Here is a 23,995-nt window from a genome sequence, read left to right as displayed (position 1 = left end):
TGCCTAATACACAATCAAGGGAAATAATGGCAGGATAAAGAGAAAATGAGAGAGAAAAAGAGAGAGAGAAAAAAGAGAGAGAGAGAGAAAAAAAGAGAGAGAGAGAGAGAGGGAGAGATTGAAAGAGAGATAGCTCTTTCGTATCAGTCAGAGTATGACGAAGGACACCAAACTGAAAACTGCAATGCTCGATTTTTGTCTGGTGTTCAAAAGACCCAGTGAGTTCAGTGGTTAATTCCTAATGTTGCAACTACATTTACTATTTAATATTGCTTGGATCACTGTGTTGAAGGATTGTAGGAAAATGGTTTTTTAAACCTTTGCAGAAATACCCAAAAGTAGTTTATTTAAGGGTCATTAAAAGTTTGTTCTCGATTTTGTTTAAGGATTTTCTAGCAATCATATGACTGGCAATAACTGCTTGCTTCGCTCTAGACCCTGCTCAGGCTGTTCAAACATTGACTGGCTCAGTGAGGTCCTGGTTTTGACAAGATAAATCGAAGTCCAAGAACCAATGTTGCTAGCTTACCTTTATTTCTGAAAAGAAAACCTTGAACTGATGGAAAGAAACTTAAAATCACAGAATCCCGACAATGTGGGAGTAGGCCATTTGGCCCATCGAGTGCACAGTCGACCTCTGAAGAGTATCCCACCCAAATCCAAATCATCCCTGTATTTCCCATGGCTAATCCACCTAGCCTGCACATGCTTGGACATTGGGCAATTTAGCATGGCCAAACCACCCAATTGCTGCACAGAATATTTTTCTCCGCACTTCACCTGATGAGAGTTTGTGTGTGTTTGGAAATACTTATAGGATAACCATTTACACTTCTGTATCACTGGCTGTGTATCTTAACTAATTGCATATTCACTGAATAGTTTTTGGTACATAATAAACAAGTATGGGTTATTCAGAAACCTGGCTGATCCCTCTTTGATTCAAATCCAAGATTGACAAATTATTTAATTGGTCATCTTAATAAAAATGGAAAACTTTGCGTGTTCTGACCTGTGGAATACTGAGATTAAGGCACAGATATACTCCTCAGTCCTCTGCCCTCAGTCATAAAACTGACCTGACACTGATTCAGACTTTTCAATTTCTGAGTAGGGAGTAATGTATTCAGGAGAAAGGAAACAGCAAAACAAAAATCTTGCATCAAAAGAAAAAAAAATTCAGTCCACTAAACCCAGTATTAAGTAGGTCAAGAGTAACATGGTCTCCAAAAGAGGTAAAGCAGGGCAGATAATGGCAGCAAAGGCACACAATTCCAGTTCAGCACTTCAGCAGGAGGACCAGGGAGGAGGGAAAAAGAGTCATACAGCACAGAAGCAGACCCTTCAATCCAAGTCATCCACGTCAACCAGATTTCAAACTAAACTAGTCCTATTTGCTTGCGTTTGGACCACATTGCTCTAAACCTTCTCTATTCATGCACCTATCCAAATGTCTTTGAAATGTTGTAACTGTACCAGCATCCAACACTTCTGCTGGCAGTTCATTCCACATTCGAACTACACCCCGTGTGAAAATGTTACTCCCCAGGACGCTTTTAAATCTTTTTCCTTTCATCTTAAAATTATGCCCCTAGTTTGAACTCCCCTATCCGAGGAAAGACACTTGTGATCCAGGGAAAACGGACTCAGCTTATTCAGCCTCTCCTTATATCTCAAACTCTCTAGTCCTGGTAACATCCTTGAAAGTCTTTTCAGCAGCCTTTCCAATTTAATAGTATCCTTCCCACAGCAGGATGACCAGAACTGTACACATTACTCCAAAAGTAGCCTCACCAAAATCCTGTGCGACTACTGCATGTCACTCCAACTCATATATTCAATGGTCTAAGCTTTGAAGGAAAGTACGCGGAATGCCTTCTTCACCACCCTGTCTGTCTACCTATGATGCAGTTTTCAAGAAACTAAGTATTTGAATCCCGAGGGGACTCTGTTCAACAACATTCACCAGGGCCTTACCATTAAGTATGAAAGTCCTGCCCTTGTTAGTCTTATCAAAATGCAACACCTTGTATTTTATCCAAATTTATCTCCATCTGCCGCTCCTCAACCCAATGCGATCTTGATCAACTGGGCCAATGCACTTTAATAACCTTCCCCCAAAGACAATTCCAGTATGTAAATATTGTATTACAATTGTACTGAAGTTCAGTAATTCCTCTATACATTCTATGAGATACCCTACACCCAGCTGGTTGCAGTGATATTACAATTTCATTATTACATCCCCTAAACAGATATTGCTGAAGCCTGATGTCTGCACAAGCTTCCTGTAAGCCTGGTGTTCAAACTCATTGAACATGTTAATAGGAGGATTACTTAAATAGACAAGCTTGACTTTTCCCTTTGCATTAATAAGTTGATTTCTCGCTCGAGCTAACAATTATACAGTCAGGCGAAAGTGAGGACTGCAGATGCTGGAGATTAGAGTGTGGGGTGCTCGAAAAGTACAGCAGGTCAGGCAGCATCCAAGGAGCAGGAGAATCAACTCTTCAGGAAAAAGCCCTTGATCAGGAATGAGGCTGTGAGCCAAGGGGGTGGGGGTGGAGGGAAGGTAGCTGAGAGTGCAGTGATGGAGATAGTGGTAATGGTGATAGGTCAGAGAGAAGGATGGAGCAGATTGGTGGGAAGGAAGATAGACAAGTAGAACAGGTCAGGAGGGCAGTGCCGATTTGGAAAGTTGGACCTGGGATAAGGTGGGGGGGAGAAAATTAGGAAACTGGTGAAACCCGCGCCGATGCCATGTGGTTGGAGGGTCCCGAGGCGGAAGATGAGGCATTTTTCTTCCAGGCCTCAGGTGGTTAAGGAGTGGCAATAGAGAAGGCCCAGGACCTGCATGTCCTTGGAGGAGTGTGGAGGGAGAGTTGAAGTGTTCAGCCACAGGGCGGTGTGGGTTGGTTGGTGCGGGTGTCCCATAGATGTTCTCTGAAGTGCTTTGCAAGTAGGCGCCCTGTTTCCCAACGTAGAGACAACCACATCAGACGCAGGTGATGCCAGCGGAATGTGGGTTGGTGGGAGGGGCGGTGTGGAGGGAATTGTCTTTGGGGAAAATGGATAGGGGTGAGGTGAGAAATATATATCTCCGGTGGTGGAGTCCATTTGTAGGTGGCAGAAATAGCAGAGGATGATGAGATGTGTGCAGAGGTTGGTGTGGTGGAAGGTGAGGACCGGGGGGGGTTGTCCCCGTTGTGGTTGGACAGGTGGGGTCCGAGGGCAGAAAGCGGATGAGAGGTGCTGGAGGGCATCAAAGGAGGTAGTAATCTGGTGTGTTCTGTGGTGGAAATGATCCTCCTGAGAGCAGATGCAGTGGAGGCCAAGGAATTGGCAGTAATCAATAGATTAATTACAGTGTGGAAACAGGCCTTTCAGCCCGACAAGTCCACACCGACCCGCCGAAGCTCAACCCACCCAGACCCATTCCCCTACATTTACCCCTTCGCCTAACACTATGGGCAATTTAGCTTGGCCAATTCACCTAACCTGCACATTTTTGGACTGTGGAAGGAAACCCACGCAGACACGGGGAGAGAATGTACAAACTCCACACAGTCAGTCGCCTGAGGCAGGAATTGAACCCGGGTCTCGTTTTTACATAAGCCAGGGTGAGAGGAGGTCGGTTTGTAGAAGATGTCCATGTTGAGTTGGTCACCATTGATGGACATGATTCAGAGATGCCGGTGTTGGACTGAGGTGTACAAAGTTAAAAGTCACACAACACCAGGTTATAGTCCAACAGGTTTAATTGGAAGCACACTAGCTTTTGGAGCGACGCTCCTTCATCAGGTGATTACGATCGAGCCCTCCACAATCACCTGATGAAGGAGCGTCGCTCCAAAAGCTAGTGTGCTTCCAATTAAACCTGTTGGACTATAACCTGGTGTTGTGTAATTTTTAACCATTGATGGAGATAGTCATCAATGTAGCTGAGGAAAAGGTGGGAACGGTGGCGGTGTAACTGCGGAAGATGGACCGGAGAAAGAGGCAGGTATAAATGGGAGCAGGCGGGTGTCCATGGCTTGCCCTTTCGTCCAGAGGAAGTGGGAGGATTCAAAGGAAAAATTATCGAGGAAGAGAACTAGTTCAGCCAAACAAAATGAGTGTCAGTGGAAGGGTACTGGTGGGGTTGTCGGGAGGGGAAGAAACAGTGGGCTTGGAGGATGCTTTGCTCCGCTCTGATCGTTCGTCCTCAGTTAGGCGGGAGGGAGGAAAAGAGTGAAAATTCAGCAGGGCTGTGAGCCAGGACCTGGTGTAGGGCTGGAGCTAGGAGTGGGGATGGAGACTCTAACTGGAGTCGACATGGTCATAGAGACACATTAGGTGACATAATTCATCAAAGGTGACCCTCCCCCAGGGCATAGGTGGAATCCACGGAGGAAGTGTCGTAGGCATCGGAGGTGTCATTGGGAACAGAAGTAGCTGCGGCGGCAGCAGCAACAACGGAGGCCGAAGTAACATTCCTGATCGGCCTCACGTTGGTTTTGGTGGCAGCTGATCTCGTAGCGATTGCAGCGGCGGTTGTGTGGCCGGTGGTCACAGAGACGGCATGGTCAGCCAGGGCTGCAGATTATTGAGTGGCAGGAATGGAAGTGATGCCAGCGTTCACCATGGTGGCAGCAGCTGCAGCAATTGTGTGGCTGATGGCGCCTGAGCAGTTCAAGGCTGGTGCAAGCTTCTGGAATGGTCGAGGAATCCAGACTATTGAGTTGGGTACATGAAAGTTTGTATTACTTAGTGTTTGATGTCCGATACGGTGTACAAAAAGTATTTCTTAAGTGTGTGAATTCTTCAGAGGATGTAAAACAGCAGGAGGTTCTTTGCAGTTCTGAGTGTGGCCCTCAGCTGAAGCAGGGCCGACTGTCGAGAGATTAGGTGGCGGCACATGGCTACAAGTATGGAGCAGGGGATCCGGAAGGAGAACTGTTTCTGGAGGTTTTAAATTCGTAGTAGATACTGGTTGTCCTGTTCAGATCCAAATTGCATTGACCAGAATGTAGTCTGAAATCTATGTGGGATCAGTTGGCTCTGTAGGTAGACACTGAGGAAGGAGGAAATGTGGCTCTTGTAGCTAGTCTGTTTCAGAACATGGCTGAAGAGCTTCAGGGCAGAGGAGATGACCTGTGGGTTGCAGTGAGAGTCTCACTGCCAGTCAGTCAATCTGGGCTACACGCATTGAACTAATGAATGAATCTTAACTCTCAGTGAATTTAGGTGAAGTGCCCTGAAATAGTGTACTGTCTCTATGGCAACAGTATTCATGTACAGGCACTGGAATCTCCACAGTGCTCTACAGGCGACCAGAGACATAGTAACCACTCAAGCGACATCAGAACAACCTAAACAAGCTGCTGCAGTGCTCTCTTAAATCTCTCTAGATTATCAATCCACCACAGATTTTTTTTAAAATTCCCTCACTGGATGCAGTCATCACTGGCTGGCCAGCAATTATTGCCTGTCCCTCATTGTCTCAAGAAGGTGATGCTAAACTGCCGCAGTCCATGTTGTCCCACAATACTCTTTAGGGAATTCCAGGGTTTTGACCCAGAGACAGTGAAGGAACGGCAATATATTTCAATGTCAGGACAGTGAGTGGTTTGGAGAGCAACAAATAAATTTCAAAAGATACCGTACAACAGCGCTTCACAGGAGGCTCCAAAACACTGAAGATGTCACCTACAAAAGGGACAAAACATCTGCAAATCAACTTCCCAGCCTGGCAAACTTATCCACGACAATGGCAATTTGTAGATTTGAGCTACAAATCTTTACATAAGCTTTAACATCTTTCCATGTTCCAGGTATTAGTCCAACAAAGTATGCCCCAATACCTATTGCTTCCAGTTTTAATAAGGCTCCTCAATGCCACACTTGGACTGACGTGGCTTTGATGTCAAGGGTTGTGCCTCTCATCTCCCCTCTGGAATTCAGCTCTTTTGTCAATGTCTGAACCAAGGCTGTAATGAGGTCAGGAGCTGAGCAGGCCTCACAGAATCCAAAATGGGCATTATTGAGCAGGTTGATGACAGCAATGTTGATGACACCTTCATCACTTTAGTGATGACTGTTGAGTAGACTGACGGGACGGTGATCAGCCAGGTTGATTGGTCCTGCTTTGTGTGTGTATAGGACATTTCTGGGCTATTTTCCACACGGTTGGGTAGTTACCAGTGTTGTAACTGTACTCAAACACTTGGTTGAAAGAGTAGCAATTTATGAGAGACAAGTCTTCAGTACAAATTGCCAGAATGTTGTAAAGGTCTGTAGCCTTTGCAGTATCCAGTGTCTCCAACCGTTTCTTGATAGCATGTGGTGTGAATCAAATTGGCTGAAGATTGGTATCTCTAATGCTGGGGACCAGTGGAAGAGGCGGAGATGTATCGTCCACTTGGAACTTATGGCTGAAGATTTTTGCATGCGCTTGAGTCTTTTCTTCTTTCATTCATGTGCTGGGCTCTTCCATCATTGACAATGATCAGAAATTTCCTCATATTCAACCAGTGGAGGAGGCTGAGATGGATCATCCACCTGGAACTTATGGCTGAAGATTTTTGCATGCGCTTGAGTCTTTTCTTCTTTCATTCATGTGCTGGGCTCTTCCATCATTGACGATGATCAGAAATTTCCTCATATTCAATGCAGAGAAGAATAAAATTCCCTCTCCTCTCAAGGACAGAACCAGAGACTGGATTAGACTGTTCACAACTTAGATTTCACATACGATCTTTAGAGGAGCTTCCAAACATACATCACCTGCCAGACTATCCCTTCCTCAGCTCACCTGCTGAAGCCCTCAGTCAGGCCTTATGTTAATTCTAAACCAACATTCTTCAGACTGGCCTCAAACTGAAGCCACCATATAATGTGTGGTGAGCCAAAACTCTGCTATTGTACCCTAATTCATACATAATTTTATTCACATTTGTTCTTACTGATTCACATTTCTTAACTGCAAATTAATCTTAATTTTGAAGTACTCAATTTTGTTCTGAAATTCCTTCATTGCCTCAACCCTACCTGAAATCACCCTCAGTAGCACAACATTCTCAACTCTGATCTCCAGCATCTGCAGTCCTCATTTTCCCCTCAGTCACACAATCCCTAATTTCAGCTTCAAATATCCTGGGTCACTGGTCACTGAGTCAATGGGTAATGTCCAGTACCATTCAGAGCTGCTCAGATAACCAAACAGTCTGTATCCAGTTGCAGCAAGATGTAGACACCTTCCGGGTTTGGGCTGACAAAGAGCAATCGTAATGATATCCAAGGTCTGGGAAATGATAGATAATAGGAGCAAGAATCAGCCATTTGCCTCATTAAGCACACTGTACCGTGCAACATGATCATGGCTGATCCTTAAATTGTAAGGTCTTACACCTACTCTCTCCATATTCCTGGATACCTTCAGCCTCAAGAAATCTATGTCTTTCTTGACCATCTCTATTATGAGAAAATAATGAAAGCTTTCCTCCCTGGTTCTTGAAAACACCTAATCTTATTCCCAAGTTCTGTTCCTTCCTTCACCATCACCAGAGAGCTAGAATGGAGACTCAGGATTCCAAATCTCACACTCATCTCTTCCCCAGGAACAACAACACGCCTTTCAGCTTTCTTTTCCTTTTGAAAAATCAAATCAGCTCACATTCAATCACTTTAGAAGATTCAAATCTCCCAACATGGGATTATTTATCCAGTTCTATAAGTTACCCAATATCTGATGGGAACGTCAATTAGAGTGGCAACTGAGACTAGTGCAGTTCAGGTCTCTCAAAAATCAGAAGTTTTAACACCATATTCTGCATTCTATTCTATTACCTTGATGTACTTATGCAAGGTATGATTTGTCAGGATTGTATGCAAAGCAATACTTTTCATTATATCCTGGTACATGTGACAATAAATCAAAATGAAACACTGGCAATTTCACACATTTACAGTGTCACAATTTCTCATGACAGAAGTGCTCCAAAGACAGAAACCAAACAGATGAGTAATCCAGTGAATACACTGGCGATCTCCAATTGATAACTCTTACCTTAGGTTTAACACGTTGGACTAGATGTCTACCCTGTGCTTCCTGAACAAGGTCAATCCACTCCTTATCCGCAACAAAATAATAATACGACTCTCCACAATCGTCCTCTATCCCCTCCGCTGTGTCACTCAGATCGTCCTGTTCTCTTTCATCCATTTCTTCATTCTCTCCTTCCTCCCACCCATCACGAACGCCACCCTCTTCATCGAGTGCACCATCAGAGAAGCTCTGTACAGGGAACAAACAGAAAGAGCAGTGTTGCTGTGAAACTTGGTACATTTATTGACCGATTACTGTTTGAAGCCTCACTAAGTTTTCATTTCATTCTTGTATCAGTTTTGGTTTGGAGCTGTGAAGTGAGGACTGAGCTGAAAATGACCTTTGGATATGACCCATAGATAGCAGTTTGTGTTTGGGAAAAAGGGAGAAAGAACAAAACAAGCTTTTGGTTGTATGTGAGGCCAATTCTGGAAGTTAATTGTAGGTTGTTCCTTGCTCAAAAAAACTCCAGACTCTTCAACATCTAGGCGTGGAAGGTCCAGGGAGAGCAATTTGTATAGGAATCGACATTTCGGGCATGAGCCCTTCTTCAGGAATTGTGAAGAAAGGCTCATGCCCGAAACGTCGATTCTCCTGCTCCTTGGATGCTGCCTGACCTACTGCGCTTTTCCAGCAACACATTTTCAGCTCTGATCTCCAGCATCTGCAGTCATCACTTTCTCCTAGAGCAATTTGTATGAACAAGTAACAGATGTTTGGCCATTAATAAGGTCAGCACCTGGAAATTGGTTCCAGCAAGTCTGGGAGAGATCTTATGCTCCAATAAATGTTGAATGCTAAGTGGGATCTCGAAGAGAGGTGGCCGGTTTGGCAGGAAGAGGTCAAAGTTTGAACTGGATGTTGTACTGTGTTTTCTGTGAGAAGGCCTTTTGCTCTTGATGTTCCAGCATGAAGTTTTGAAAGCACACTGCCGAACTTCCCAATACCACCTATTTTAAGTTCAGGTAACAGAAATTAAGTGTTCCTGATTTTGGAGTAAACTGAAAAGATAGCTGATCAACAGCCTCAGAAATATCAACCCAGAAATAAGGCAAGCCCGTGGAACAATATTTCAAGTGGTTTTTGAAAATCTGGCCAGTTTTGTTATTTATTTTTACTTATCCTTTAAATATGTTTAGCTGTCCGTCTTTTGAATGAGGGGGCCGAAAACAAAAGTTATTGAGTTTACATCATAGACAATTAATTACTTTGTTGTGAGAGTTTGCTCTGCTAAAGTCACTGTATTGTTCATACAGAAGAACCTCAATTATCTGAAAGACACGGGCGGGCAGTATTTTGTTCACTTAATCAACTTCCGGATTATCGAAGGCCAGATAACAATTTAGCCAAGCATCGGGACCTTGTGATCTTGCCGGATAATCCGATATTTGGATAATCGAATGCCAGATAACAAAGGTTCCTCTGTAAATTGCTCAATCTTTTGTTTAAGCTACAGATCCTGTGTCTTGAATTGATTTTTCATAGAGTCGTGGATAGGTTATTCAGAAAGTCTGGTTAGGAGCCACTGGGATCAATTGAGGGCCTTTGCAGGTTTCAATTTTACTGTGTCTTGAACACAAAGGTCAAACTGCTGATTTGGATCAGCTGTCTGTCACCAAGTCGTAACATTACCAAGTACAGTGACTACACCTGCCAACTGTGCATGCTGATCAACAACTTATTCTCTAGCTGCAAGTTTTACTCCACCAGCTGATCTCAACAAATGCTTCAACAAGTACCATTTTAGTTACAAGTGTCAGCTCAGCTGGTAACACACTAGCCACCAAGGCAGAACGTAGCAGAGTTAAGCTTCTATCCATGGCATAATTTTCTCTGACAGTCTAACAAAGTACTGAGGGAATATCATAGGTGCTGGTGGAAGGAAATCTCATGGCACCAGAGATAAGCAGAACCATTCTTTGAAACATCTGAGATGTTACAGCACAGGAGGTAACTATCCAACCCAGTACCAGCTGTCCAAATTAGCAGTTTGGTTCACTGTCATTCTTCCACATTTTCTAGTATCGTTGCATATTGCTTCTACTCAAATGAGTCAATATTGTGTTTGAGTTAGTACCAACAATTTAAGAACATAGAAACAGGTCAGTCAGCTTCACTCAGTTCTCTGAACTTGATCACCAATTAACTGGTCACACTCTGCTATGGAACTTGGCGATGTACAGATTGGGCACTGCCTTCAGTTATGTAGTTGATTGGTTGATGCTCAAGGATATTGCTGATATAAATGATAAACAACTTCCTTTAACACACTGTACCATCAGGATAGAATTTATCACTTGATCCATCTTGACAACATTAATCAATTACATAGCAATCACTAGGCAGCCAAAGAGCCAATCACCACACTGCATTTGGTTGCAATCCTAAACATAGTTATTTAGTATCAAGGTGCTGCCAAATTTGTGCAGACTGGGTCTTCACTTCACCTACATTATAACACTAGACCTCAAGGCACATAAAAGACACCTTGAGATGATTCCAGGTGCTGCACCTTTTAGTCTAAAGGTTCTTCCTTTAGACTAAAACTATGTGAATTTCAAGTTAACTTCAGTTCACTGCAACAAAAAAAGTGCTTGATGTCAAGGGAAGAAACAACATACCAAACAATTAGAAACAACAGATATCTGGGGGGAAGTTGGGACATCAGACATCATGAAAATCTACCAGAATACCTCAAAGCTGACACTTGCTGTTGCAATATATATATATATTTAAAAAAATCGAAAGTAAATCGCCGATCAATGCACCAAAGTGAAAAACACCTTGGGTAGTGGATAATGCAAGTTTATAAGTGAAACAGAGAAGAGAAACAATGTCTTCTAAAACCTTTAGATCAAACATATAAAGAACTACAACCATTCTTTTGTTTTTGAAGCATTTAATTCAATTATTCTTTACAGCATATGGTGTCTTGAACTCTGCTACATTTTATTTGGAAATAGTCTTGATCTGAATTATATTCAGATGCTAGAAATCCTGCAACTCGTAACCCCCCACCCCACCCAACTCCCCAAAGCCTCACAACTATCTACAAGTCAAAAGAGTGTGATGGAATACAGATGACACTCAAAAGATAATTGGGGGGGGATCACTCAAATCCCATGAATCTTGCCAGAATCCTAAAGGATTAAGTGAAGTATTGTTGAGATATTTGCATTGGCTTTGCTGAAGGCACTGGTTAATCCCATGTTCATCCAAAAACAACGGGGCAGAATCCTGGTCTGAGCTTTTTTCGGCTGTTTCTCTCACTCTTCAATCTGACTTCCAAAAAGTGGACAAGATTTTCAAGCAGTAACAACCTCATCTAATGAAACACCAGATAACTGACTTAATTGAAATTTGAACGTTAACTAAGAAGAGGATCTTGTCACATTAGATAGACCTCCAAAAAAAAAGTCAGAGCCATGTTAAATTTTACAAAACAGTTATCACTTGCAACTGAAAGCATGACCTTGCTTTTTGCGCTGTGTGTTTGACATATGGGTCAGTCTTCATGTCCTTTCCTCCAGGAGTTTGGATAGACAGAGGAGAGGTGATGACTCTCCTAATTTCCCATCCCTGATCATAACTCAAACAAAGACAACAGCTCTCTATTTTTCAGAGCCAAACATGAAGTGTTTTCTCCTCCTTTCACTCCCTGCACTGCCACCAGGTACATTGATTACTGTAGCAGCCAAAAATATTGTTCACAAAATTCCTTCTGGGAAGGTCCAACAACCCATCCGTTTTTCACAACCAATTATCTGTTGCTTCCATCCACACTGTCCTACCATGATAAAGATTAATTAATACTTTCCAAAACCTAGCCTACACAAATACATCCCCTTACAAACTTTCACATTTTGAGCTTCTGCCGCCATACCACAGCCCCACCACACACACCTTTATATAAACCATTTTCAACAGTGAACAATGTACCTGGATCAGTTTTGTTAATTCTCTTCTTACTCCTGATGACTACAATGAGGCTGCCTCGATAGGTGTCCTTCACTAATATGCAGCTCATGTTTCAATCACATCAAACCCAGAGTCATTAACCAGTTATTGTATTACGAGATTACTGAACAAAGACTGGTTTTAATTAATTCCACCGCAGAGTAACAAAGGAGCACGATCACAGCTTAAAAAGCACAGTTGTTATACCTGTCAACAGCCAGCAGGTTGCAGCATGGTGCCACACTCACCAAAACCGTGCGCTGGGGAAAAGACATATGACAAAACAGCAGATTCGGCAGCACATTATCCTGACTAAATGTAAACTCAGCCGTCATATTCCTCCAAGGCCACAAAATAAACTATAGCATGTACAGATTTAAGTGAAGCTGATGATTCAGAAGATAAAGTTGCAAGTTTAAATTCCACTATTAGAATTCAGTCTCCAACATCCCTAACAACAGTGGGTGTACCTATATACCAAGACCGACAGCTCAAGAAAACAGCTCACTATCACCTGTCATTTAGAGGACAATTAGAGACAGACAATAAATTCTGGCCAATGACATCTGCATCCCAAAAACAAATTTAAAGTAAGTCTCGATCAACACCACTGGTACTGAGGTAGGCAGAATATTCAACGAAAAGTAAACCAAGGCCTATCAGCCCATTCTTTGGGGCTTAATAACAAGCACATTTCAAATTTTATTTCTATTCATGGGCTCTGGATCGTCCATTAGTAACATAATTCACAACTGTGCACACTAAACACAATAGATTTTCTTCTATTTATGCAATGTGGATGTCACAAGCTGAGTCAGTATCTATTGCCTGGCCCTAGTTTCCTTTGAGAAAGTGACGATGAGCTGCCTTCGAGTCCATGTGCTACAAGTATGCCCACAAAGCAACTAGAAAAGGAGTTTCAGGACTTCGGTCCAATGACACATTTCCAAATCAGGATGGGGAGTGATTTGGAACTTACAGGTTCCCATGTATTCACCACCCTTATCCTGCTGAATGGTTGTGGTCATGCATTTGGAAGGTATTGTGCCTAAGGATCCTTGGTGAATTTCTGCAATGCAACTTATAAATGGGACACTACTGCTACTGAGTATCCATAATCAGTGGTGGAAGCAGTGAACATTTGTGGATGTGATACCAATCAAATGGGCTGTTAAGTTCTGGATGGCATCAAGCTTCTTGAGCGTTTTTGGAGCTGTATTCATTTCGGCAAGCGGGAGATATTCCATCACTCCTGACTTGTAGTTTGCAGATGGTAAGCCAAGAGTGCAGCGCTGGAAAAGCACATCAGGCCAGGTAGCATCCAAGGAGCATGAGAATCGACGCCTCAGGCACAAGCCCTTCAAGAGGATTCCTGATGAAGGGCTTGTGCCAGAATCGATATGCCTGCTTCTTGGATGCTGCCTGGCCTGCTGTGCTTTTCTAATGCTGCTCTGTCAGCTCTGATCTCCAGCATCTGCAGTCCTCACTTTCTCCTGGTAGATGATGGACAGGCTTTGGGGTGTCGGATGGTGAATTACTCAATGCAGAATTCCTCACTTCTGACCTGCTCTTTGAGCGACAGAATTTGGACAGTCCAGTTCAGTTTCTGGTCAACAGTAATGACCTAAATGTTGATAGTGTGGGATTCAATGATAACAAGGCAATGAAATGTCAAGCTATTGTCATGCTCTATTGACTATTTCTTAAGGAGATATTTAGCAGTCATATTTATGCAAAAATCATCTGATTATTCTTCATCTCTCCAAATATCATCCCACAAGAGGATTAGGGTTTGGAAAAGGTCATCACATTCAGACAGGAAGCGTGGTAAACTTAACTGACAATTATTATCTTGATTTTGACGACCTTCTTTCCACTTGCCCCTCTTTCACTGACATGGCAGGACTCGGAGGTGGCTATAGAAAAACAGCAAGGCAGATTAGCTGAATGGTGATAGATTGGGAAAATGGGGAGGTACAAGACGACCTAGATGTTCTTGTCCACCAACAGGCAAAAACGAGCAGGCAGATGCAGCAGGGTTTGAAGACAAGACAACATCTGGATTATAGTTTCATCAAAGAAAGGATGTCTGGCTAGAGAGGGAGTACAACAAAGGTTAAGCGCAGCAGATCAGGCAGCATCCAAGGAGCAGGAGAATCAACGTTTCGGGCATAAGCCCTTCTTCAGGAATGCCTGAAACGTTGATGCTCCTGCTCCTTCGATGCTGCCTGACCTGCTTTGCTTTTCCAGCAACACATTTGTCAGCTCCAATCTCCAGTCCTCACTTTCTCCTAGTACAACAAAGGTTACCTGACTAATTTCTGCGATGGCAAGACTGACATATAAAGAGAGACTGGACTGGTTAACGCTAATTCACTGGAGTTCAGAACAATGAGGGGGTGATCTCACAAAATCCCTATAAAATTCTAACAGGACTAAACTGGATAAGTAAGAGACAGAGGCACATAGCACAGAAACAGGCTCTTTGGCCCAACTTGTCCATGCTGAGCAGGTTTCCTAAACTGAACTAGTCCCATTTCCTACTTTTGGTCCATATGCCTCTAAATATTTCCTACCCATGTATCTGCCCAAATATTGTAATTGCACTCACTTCTACCACTTTCTCTGGCAGCTCATACCATATATGCACCATCAACTGCATATAAAAGTTGCCCCTCGGGTCCCTTTTGAATCTTTTCTCCTCTCACCTCTAGAGTCAGAGATGTACAGCATGGAAACAGACCCTTCGGTCCAACACGTCCATGCCGACCAGATATCCCAACCCAATCTAGTCTCACCTGCCAGCACCCAGGCCATATCCCTCCAAACCCTTCCTATTCATATACCCGTCCAAATGCCTCTTAAACATTGCAATTGTACCAGCCTCCACCACTTCCTCTGGCAGCTCATTCCATACACGTACCACCCTCTGTGTGAAAAAGTTGCCCCTTAGGTCTCTTTTATATCTTTCCCCTCTCACCCTAAACCTATGCCCTCTAGTTCTGGACTCCCCGACCCCAGGGAAAAGACTTTGCCCATTTACCCTATCCATACCCTATACAATTTTGTAAACCTCTGAGGTCATCTCTCAACATGCAGGAAGAATATTCTCAATGACCAGAGACACAAAAACCAGGGCTCATAAGACCTTATGACATCAGAGCAGAACTGTGCGATTCAGTTTGAATCTACTCTGCCATTTAGTTAGGCCTGATACGTTTCTCAACTCCATTTCTCCTGCCTTCTCCCCATAGCACTTGATCCTCTTTTGAATCAAGGACCTCTGTCTTAAATACACAAAATGACATTGCCTCCACAGCCCTCTGAGGTCATGGTCACAGATTCAACCAGCCTCTGGCTGAAGCAGCTGTTGGCACGTGTTTTCAAACTTCTGAATCATCTGCCCGATGGAACAGAGCATAACTGGGATGGGAAGGATCTTTGATTATGGTGGTTGCTTTCCCGAGGTGGGAGAAGTGCAGACAGATCCAATGGCAGAAGGCTGGTTTACGTGGTGGACTGGGCTATGTTCACAGCTCTCTGTAACTTCTTGCAGTCTTGGGCAGAGCAGTTGCCATACCAAGCTGTGATGTATCAGGACAGAATGGTTTATATGATGTCTCTCTAAAAGCTGGTAGGAGCCATTGCAAACATGCTGAATTTCCTTAGCCTTCCGAGGAAGAGGAGTTGGTGTGCTTTTGCGATTGTAGTGTTGACGTGGATGCACCAGGATAGATTGTTGTTAATATTTACTCCTAGGAACTTTAAGCTCTTGACCACCTCCAACTCGGCACCATTAATAGGGCTGTGTCCTCTACTCCTTTTCCTGAAATTGATGACCAACTCCCTCTTTTTGCTGACTTTGAGGGAGAGAGTGTTGTCTTTACACCATACCACTGAGCTGTCTCTTTCCTGTACGCTCTCATCATTGTTTAAGATCCAACCCACAACAGGTATCATCAAATGTGTAAATGGAGCGAGATTGGAATTTGGCCACACAGTCATGTGAGTATGAAGAGTAAGGGGTGAAGTAAAGATCATTGTGGAGGAGATGTTATGGCCTATCCTTACTGATTGCACTCTGCAGGTCAGGAAGTAAAGAATCCAGTTGCAGTGTAGGGAGCAGATTCCAAAGTCTTTGGAGAGGAGTTTGGCTGGACTTATGGTAGTGAAGGCAGAGCTAAATTCAATAAATAAGAGACTAATGTAGGCGTTCTTGTTATCCAGATGTTCCAGGGATCAATGTAGGGCCTGGGAGATGGTGGCTGCTGTGGACTTATCATCCTTTATCCCTACTCTGTACCTTCTGCCAGTCAACCATTCCTCAACTCATCATGTCTTCTTTAGCTGACTTCTGAGGAGCACCTCAAAAGGTCTTCTGGAAATCCAAATAGATCACATCTAGGGGTTCTCCTTTGTCTAACTTGTTTATTTGCACTTCAAAGAATTCTACACCATTTGTCAAGCATGATGTCCCCTTGACGAAGCACTACTGACTCAGCTCTACTTTACCGTGCACTACCACATACTTTGCAGTTTCATTCTTGATAACGGGTCCTAAGATCTTACCAACGACTGAGATTGTGTTAACCATCCTATGCTATCCTGCCTTCTGCCTCCCTTCCTTCTTAAAACACGAGTGCCATACCAAGCTGAGACCCACCTTGACTCCAGTGATTTATTTCTCAATAGGAAATAGGGCTGCAACAACCACATCATGTAAATGAAATAAAAAGGGTATTCAAGGATAAGCAACAGTGAGTTTTAAAGAATGTTTTAAGAGAGAGAAAGATAGAGGCGCAAAAACATTTTAGGTATTGAATCCTCGAGTCCATGGGAAAGGCAGCTGGAGGCATCCCAATCCCAACCCCTCCATGGTGATGCAATTAAAATTAGTGCTGCCAAACAAGTAGAATTGGAGATCAAGAGTGTTCTTGGAAGGTTATACAGTTGAAGGAAACTAGCAGGATTGGGAGGTTTATATAGCTTTTTTTAAAATCAGAAAAATAAATTGGTCCTGCAGCACAGATCTGAACTGGAAAATAATCCCTGCACCGCATCATATCTTGGTAAACAATTATGGTTTCATGAAGACATGCTTCAAACTAGCCTCCCTCTCCTACTTATGGCCTTTCAATCCTTCAGGAACCCACCACAGATAGAAATGAGAAATCCTGATACCAATGCCTCCCAGCAACATTTGCCCTTAGCTGCCAAGTTGGAGTGCAGATGTTGACTTACACTATCAGAGCTGCTGGACAGGCCTTGCGTACTGGTCTCTGTACTCAGCTTACTGGCATGGCACAGCAGTAGCTCACAGTTCCTTTCCAAAAGATGGCCCGTGATGCCTTTGATATGCAGGAGGTCATCCAGCGATGAAAAGCCTTTCAATTCCTAAAATTATGGTTTGGATAGGAATCAAAGAACAGAAAATCGCATGAGTAACAGTAACAGGACAAACATTATAGGAGTCTCATTATAACAACACATATCAGCTGCACAGTGATCGTCAGTGCTCACCCTCTTTTTTTGATGCCATTATGTTTATGCCAGGTCTGGTATCCAATACAAATGTTTCCTTGACCTGGGCAACATCATTGAGCAAGACTCAAAATTTTTCAATGCACAAGCAAATTTTATCTCCCCCCAGCCCCAGATCAAAGTGAACTTCCTCCTCCTCTTGTTTTGTTCACAAACCTTTTGTGATACTGTATCAAACTTGTTCTTAAAATCCATGTTACAAAAAAAAAAATCACCTTTCAACAATCTTCTGTTAGTTTAAAAAAATTGATTGGATTCACAGAGTACAATCTTACAAAGCTGTGTTGGCTCACCCTCATTTCTGCCCAACACAAGGTTCTTTGAACCTTGTTCATAAATCTTCCCCACCAATGACGCTAAACTAGCTGGCCTGTAGCTCATAGAACAGCCCTTGCACCCTTTCTTCAATAATGTGCCACGCTCTAATCCTCTGGCACCTCATCTATCAATGCAAGGTTGAAAGATTAAGGAAAGCCCTTCTGCAATTGCGAATCCAACTTTCTTCAGCAAACTGATCCAAGGCATCTGGACCTGGCAACTTATACAGATACAGACAGGATGTAATGAATAGTTAGCTATAGATTTACAAGCCATCCATTATCACCACAGATCCACTTCTACTGATCTTACATCAGCTTCCTCTGCCTCAGTAAACACCAACACAAAGCATTCAGATTTATAGGTTCACCCTGTTCACGTCACTTTCCTCAAAAAAAAAAACCCCATCCTTTCAGGGAATGTAGGCATCACTGCTGGTCAACATTTGTGGCCCATCCTTAGTAGCTCTCAAACCACACTGCGACAAGACCTGGATACATACATCAGCCAGATGGATCACGATGGCAGATTTCCTTCGGTGGAACTTTGTAAAATGAAAACAGAAGCATCTTCCAGCACAAAGCCTTTTATTTCTGGGCCCCATCACTTGTCAAATTTTAATACGTCAGAGTCATAGAGATGTACAGCATGGAAAAAGACCCTTTGGTCCAACTCGTTCATACTGACCAGATATCCTAAATTAATTAGTCCCATTTTTCAGCATTTGATGCATATCCTTCTAAATCCTTCTTATTCATGTACTCATCCAGATGCCTTTCAAATGTTGTAATTGTACCAGCCTCCACCACTGCCTCTGGCATCTGATTCCATACATGCACCACCCTCACATGTTGAACCCTTTCCCCTCGAGTTTTGGACTCCCTCACCCCAGGGAAAAGACTGTGTATTTACCCTATCCATGCCCCTCATGATTTTAGAAATCCTCAGCCTCTGACTCTCCAGGGAAAATAGCCCCAGCCTATTCAGGCTCTCCCTATAGCTCAAACTCTCCAACCCTGGCAACACCCTTGTTAATCTTTTCTGATCCCTTTCAAATTTCCTGTTGTAGGGAGACCAGAATTGAATGGCTTATCCAGAAGTGGCCTCATCAATGTCTCGTACAGCTGCAACATGACCACCCAAACCCTCTACTCAATGCTCCAATCAATAAAGGAAAGCATACTAAATGCCTTCTTCAATATCCTATCTATCTGCGACTCCATTTTAAAGGAATTATGAACCTGCACTCCAAGGTCTCTTTGTTCAACAACATTCTCCAAGACCTTCACATTAAATGTATAAGGATGCCCTAAATTATGTTTCAAAAACACAGCACCTCACATTTATCTAAATTAAGCTCCATCAGCCTCTCCTCGGATCATCAGCCCATCTGATCAAGATCCTACTGTACTCGGAGGTAACCTTCTTTGCTAGGCGCAAGTGGACACTGCAGATGCTGGAGATTAGAGTCAAGATTAGAGTGGGGCTGGAAAAGCACAGCATGTCAGGCAGCATCCGAGGAGCAGGAAAATCAACATTTCAGGGTGGAGCCCTTTATCAGGAATAAGGCTGGGAGCCTCAGGGGTGGACAGATAAATGGGAGGGGGTTGGGGCTAGGAAGAAGGTAGCTGAAAGCACAATAAGTGGATCGAGGTGGGGGTGAATGTGATAGGTTGGAGAGGAGGGTGGAGCAGATAGGTGCGAAGGAAGATTGACAGGTGCAACAGGTCATGAGGACGGTGCCAAGCTGGTTGAAGAGCATCAGGGCAGGGGAGATGACCAGGGGTTGCGGTCCTCATGACCTGTCCCACCTGTCAGTCTTCCTTCCCATCTATCTGCTCCACCCTCTTGTCTGACCTATCACCTCCACCGCCACCTCCATCTACCTATTGCACTGAGCTATCTGCTTCCCCGCCCCAGCCCCTCCCAATTATCTCTCCATCTCACAGGCTCCCAGTCTCATTCCTGATGAAGGGCTTTTGTCCAAAACGTCGATTTTCCTGCTCCTCGAATGCTACCTGACCTGCTGTGCTTTTCCAGCACCACTCTAATCCTAACTTTCTTTCCTGTCCACTACATCTCCAAATTTGATGTCAACTGCAAGTTTACTAACCATTCCTTCTGTATTCACCTCCATATCATTTATACAAAATGACAAAAAGCAGTGGATGCAGCACCAATCTTTATGGCACAATGCTGGTCACAGGCATCTAGTCTGAAAAGCAACTATCCACCTGTCTCCGACCTTCGAGCCAGTTATTTATCTAGATGGCTACTTCTGCCTGCATCCCACAGGATCTAACTTTGAGAATCAGTCTACCATGAGGAACCTTGTCAAATGCCTTACTGAAGTGCATATAGAGCACATCCATTCTCTGCCTTCTTCAATCCTCTTAGTCACTTGCTCAAAAATCTCCTGACTATCCTTAATTAACCTAAATCCTATTCAACAATGTGCCCACCACTTATGTCAGGCTCACCGGTCTATAGTTCCTTAGCTTTTCACATTAGCCATAGGTGAGGTGCTGGAAGACTGGAAGGTGGCTATCGGTGATACAAATATCTCAGCATGAGGCCCGGCCATCACTTCCCTAGCTTCCCACAAAGTTCTGGGGGTGCACCTGGTCAGGTCCCGGGGATGTATCTACCTTTATACATTTCAAGGCATCCAGCACCACCTTCACTGTAATACAGACACTTGTCAACATATTGCTATTCATTCCCCTAAGTTCTATAGCTTCCATATTCTTCTCCACAACAAACACTGGGTGGCACGATAGCACAGTAGTTAGCACTACTGCCTCACAGTGCCACAGGCCCAGGTTCAATTCCCGCCTCAGGTGACTGTCTGTGTGGAGTTTGCACATTCTCCCAGTGTCTGCGTGGGTTTCCTCCGGGTGCTCTGGTTTCCTACCACAGTCCAAAAATGTGCAGATTAGGTGCATTGGCCATGCTAAATTGCCCGTAGCGGTAGGTGAAGGGGTAAACGTAGGGGAATGGGTCTGGGTGGGTTGCGCTGCGGCTGGTCGGTGTGGACTTGTTGGGCTGAAGGGCCTGTTTCCACACTGCAAGAAATCTAAAAAAAAATACTTTTTCTGTATCTCACTCATCTCCAGCAGTTCCACACACATGTAGCCTTGTTGGTCTTTTAGAGGAGCTGGAAAAACATAACTGGTCAAGCAGCATCTGAGAAGCAGGTGACTTGAAGTTTTGAGCATAAGCTCTTCATCAGGAAATACCGACTCTCTTGCCCCTTGGATGCTGCCTTACTGGCTGTGCTTTTCCAGCACCATATTTTTTTACTCTGATCTCCAGCATCTGCAGTCCTCACTTTCTCCTGAACTTTGGGATGCCTTTTCTCTCCCTCATTACCCTTTTGTCTGTAATATATTAGTAGAATATTTCTGGATTCTCCTTAACCCTATTTGCCAGTTATCTCATGTCCTCTTTTTGCCCTCCTGATTTCTCTTGACTATTCACTTATTGCCCTTATAATTATCAATTTTTTGCTATACCTTGTTGATTATACCTCCCTTTCATCTGATTCACAATTGTTTTTAGGACAAAATTATTTGTATCTCAACACACCTGCCATTTCTTGTTTTTCATTATTAATTCTCTCAACCACGGTTCCTCTTAGTCATTCTTAACACTTAAACCTTGCTAGTTTCCTCAGATTATAATTACACTTGTTTTAAATATCATTTTAAGACTAATCTGTTGACCTGCCATTATTCTTCTGGAAAGATTTTTCTTTTAGTTTAACAGCAAACGTTACTTTTTCATTATTTCACCACGATGGTGCTGTCTTCTGAAATCTCTCACAGGAAAGTATTTGAGTTGGATCAGACTGAATCACTGTTTCAATAAATACAGATGGCCTACATCAATCTGACACGTTTCAGTCCTCGCCCTCTGATCATCCCAATCACCTCGATAGCCATGCTCTCCCCTACCCACTCCTGTTTCTCCCCCTGCCTCCCTGGTACCTTCACTCTCTCATGGCTCCCCTTCCCCCCGCCCCAAAACTCTCCCTCCATTCCCCCTTTCTCCTCACCTCTCTCCTCCTCACGATGGCTCTCGCCCTCTTCCTCCCGATCCCAAACAGCGCCGTTTCCAGTTCTTCGGCGCTTGCCCTGTTCACATCGACTTTCTCGGGCGACTCCATGGAGTTAGGCCGCGAGGCCTCGATCTTTCGCCTATTATTCGACCGGTCGGCGTCAGTCGATTCAGGGGAATGCCAGATTTTGCAGCCTGCCGTAAGGTCCAAGCAAGTGCTTTACGGATTAAATGAAGGGACTACTTCTTCCCCCACCCCCTACACTCCCCAGGGATTTTCACCCAAAACTTTCCTGAGGAAAAGCGGCGCGAGAAACCGGCAGAAAAACAAACGGAAAACCCGCCACTTCCGCTGGCTGCCGGTCAGCAAACCCACACCCATTGGCTGTGCCTGCTGTCAGTCATTCGGCCACAGCTCTGATTAGTTACTATAACCACTCCGCTGGGCAATGCCCCATTTCTACTGGCCAGAATCGATGTCCATTAGCGATCAAACGCCTATCAGAATCCGAAGACTCTATTTCCCCGCCTACTATCCTACGCACCTGAATGGTTAACACAACAGCCACTCACAATCACCCAGTGTTTCATTGGTCAATCCACCCGCCCATCAATGTTTCTCGCACCAGTCAGATTGAGCTTGCATTCAGATTAGCTGAGAGAAATGCCGGTCAAGGCAGCACATCACTGATTGGAGGTGTCCACCCCGCTTGGCAGTCGCTCCAAACATCGCGTTTGTTTCTTTTCTTTATTTGGCTGAACTTTATTTGAAGGTTTGGAATTAGAGACCATAACACGAACCTCGACCGGCTACTGCCTCAATGGTTTTATTGTAAATCAGACTATAATGGCCGCCCGGACAGCGCCCTCGCCCTCCGTTCTATTGGTTAACCGACATGGCAATCATTCATTCTATCACCCATTGGGTACTGCACGCACTGGGGCAGGATTCCGGGCGCGCGGTGGCACGTGGTCACCTGGGAGCGGCACTAGTGTAGACAGAGCATACTGCGCTTGCGCACTTACTGCAGTCTGCTCCTCCCCGTGCAAATGGGCAGTCTTTCCAAACAATAACATTAGGTGGGAGACAGTGAGGTCTGCAGATGCTGGAGATCAGCGTTGAGAGTGTGTTGCTGGAAAAGTATAGCAGGTCCGAGGACTAAGATAGATCAGACAGCATCCAGGAAACAGGAGAATCGACGTTTCGGGCATCAGCCCTACTTCAGGAATGGCTTATGCCTGAAGGGCTTATGCCCGAAACGTTGATTCTCCTGTTCCCTGGATGCTGCCTGACCTGCTGCGCTTTTCCAGCAACACATTTTCAGCTCTGATCTCCAGCATCTGCAGACCTCACTTTCTCCTCGAGGACTAAGATAATCGACGTTTCGAGCCGGAGCCCTTCATCAGAACGGAGGCTGGGAGCCTTGGGGGTGGAGATATAAATGGGAGGGGGATGGGGCTGCTTTGTTATTACACATGTCCAGCTTTCACAGTAGAGTCATAGAGATGTACAGCATGGAAACAGACCCTTCGGTCCAACACGTCCGTGTCAACCAGATATCCCAACCCAATCTAGTCCCACCTGCCAGCACCCAGGCCATATCCCTCCAAACCCTTCCTATTCATATCGGTAAAAACGATGACTGCACATGCGAGAAACCAGATTCTAGATTAGAGTGGTGCTGGAAAAGCACAGCAGTTCAGGCAGCATCCAAGGAGCAGGAAAATCGATGTTTCGGGCAAAAGCCCCCTATTCATATACCAAGCCAAACACCTCTTAAATGTTGCAATTGTACCAGCCTCCACCACTTCCTCTGGGAGCTCATTCCATATATGTACCACCTTCTGTGTGAAAAAAGTTGCCCCTTAGGTGTCTTTAATATCTTTCCCCTCTCACCCTAAACCTATGCCCTCCACTTCTGGACTCCCCGACCCCAGGGAAAAGACTTTGTCTATTTATCCTATCCATGCCCCTCAATTTTGTAGACCTCTATAAGGTCACCCCCCTCAGCCTCTGCCGCTCCAGGGAAAACA

The 23,995-nt window shown here is 44.2% G+C and overlaps 1 protein-coding gene across 2 annotated transcripts in view; it reads right to left on the bottom strand.

Moving 5' to 3' along the window:
* LOC122550994 (F-box/WD repeat-containing protein 7-like) overlaps positions 1 to 22,415 on the bottom strand; it is a 218,942-nt gene extending 196,527 nt beyond the window's left edge. The window contains exons 1-3 of one of the 2 annotated variants that reach the window (XM_043692588.1): positions 21,960 to 22,415; positions 17,285 to 17,437; positions 8,048 to 8,275 (exon numbers count right to left, since the gene is read on the bottom strand). In XM_043692588.1, coding sequence (XP_043548523.1) covers positions 8,048 to 8,275; positions 17,285 to 17,437; positions 21,960 to 22,070 — 492 coding nt within the window. In that variant the 5' untranslated portion in view covers positions 22,071 to 22,415. Of the gene's footprint in view, positions 1 to 8,047; positions 8,276 to 17,284; positions 17,438 to 21,959 lie in introns of those variants that run through there. The other variant, XM_043692589.1, reaches the window with a different exon arrangement.
* Positions 22,416 to 23,995: the final 1,580 nt, after the last annotated feature.

Source organism: Chiloscyllium plagiosum, chromosome 6, assembly GCF_004010195.1.
Source record: "Chiloscyllium plagiosum isolate BGI_BamShark_2017 chromosome 6, ASM401019v2, whole genome shotgun sequence".
In the NCBI taxonomy this organism is placed as follows: domain Eukaryota; kingdom Metazoa; phylum Chordata; class Chondrichthyes; order Orectolobiformes; family Hemiscylliidae; genus Chiloscyllium; species Chiloscyllium plagiosum.
This window is presented reverse-complemented; position numbering and strand designations above follow the sequence as displayed.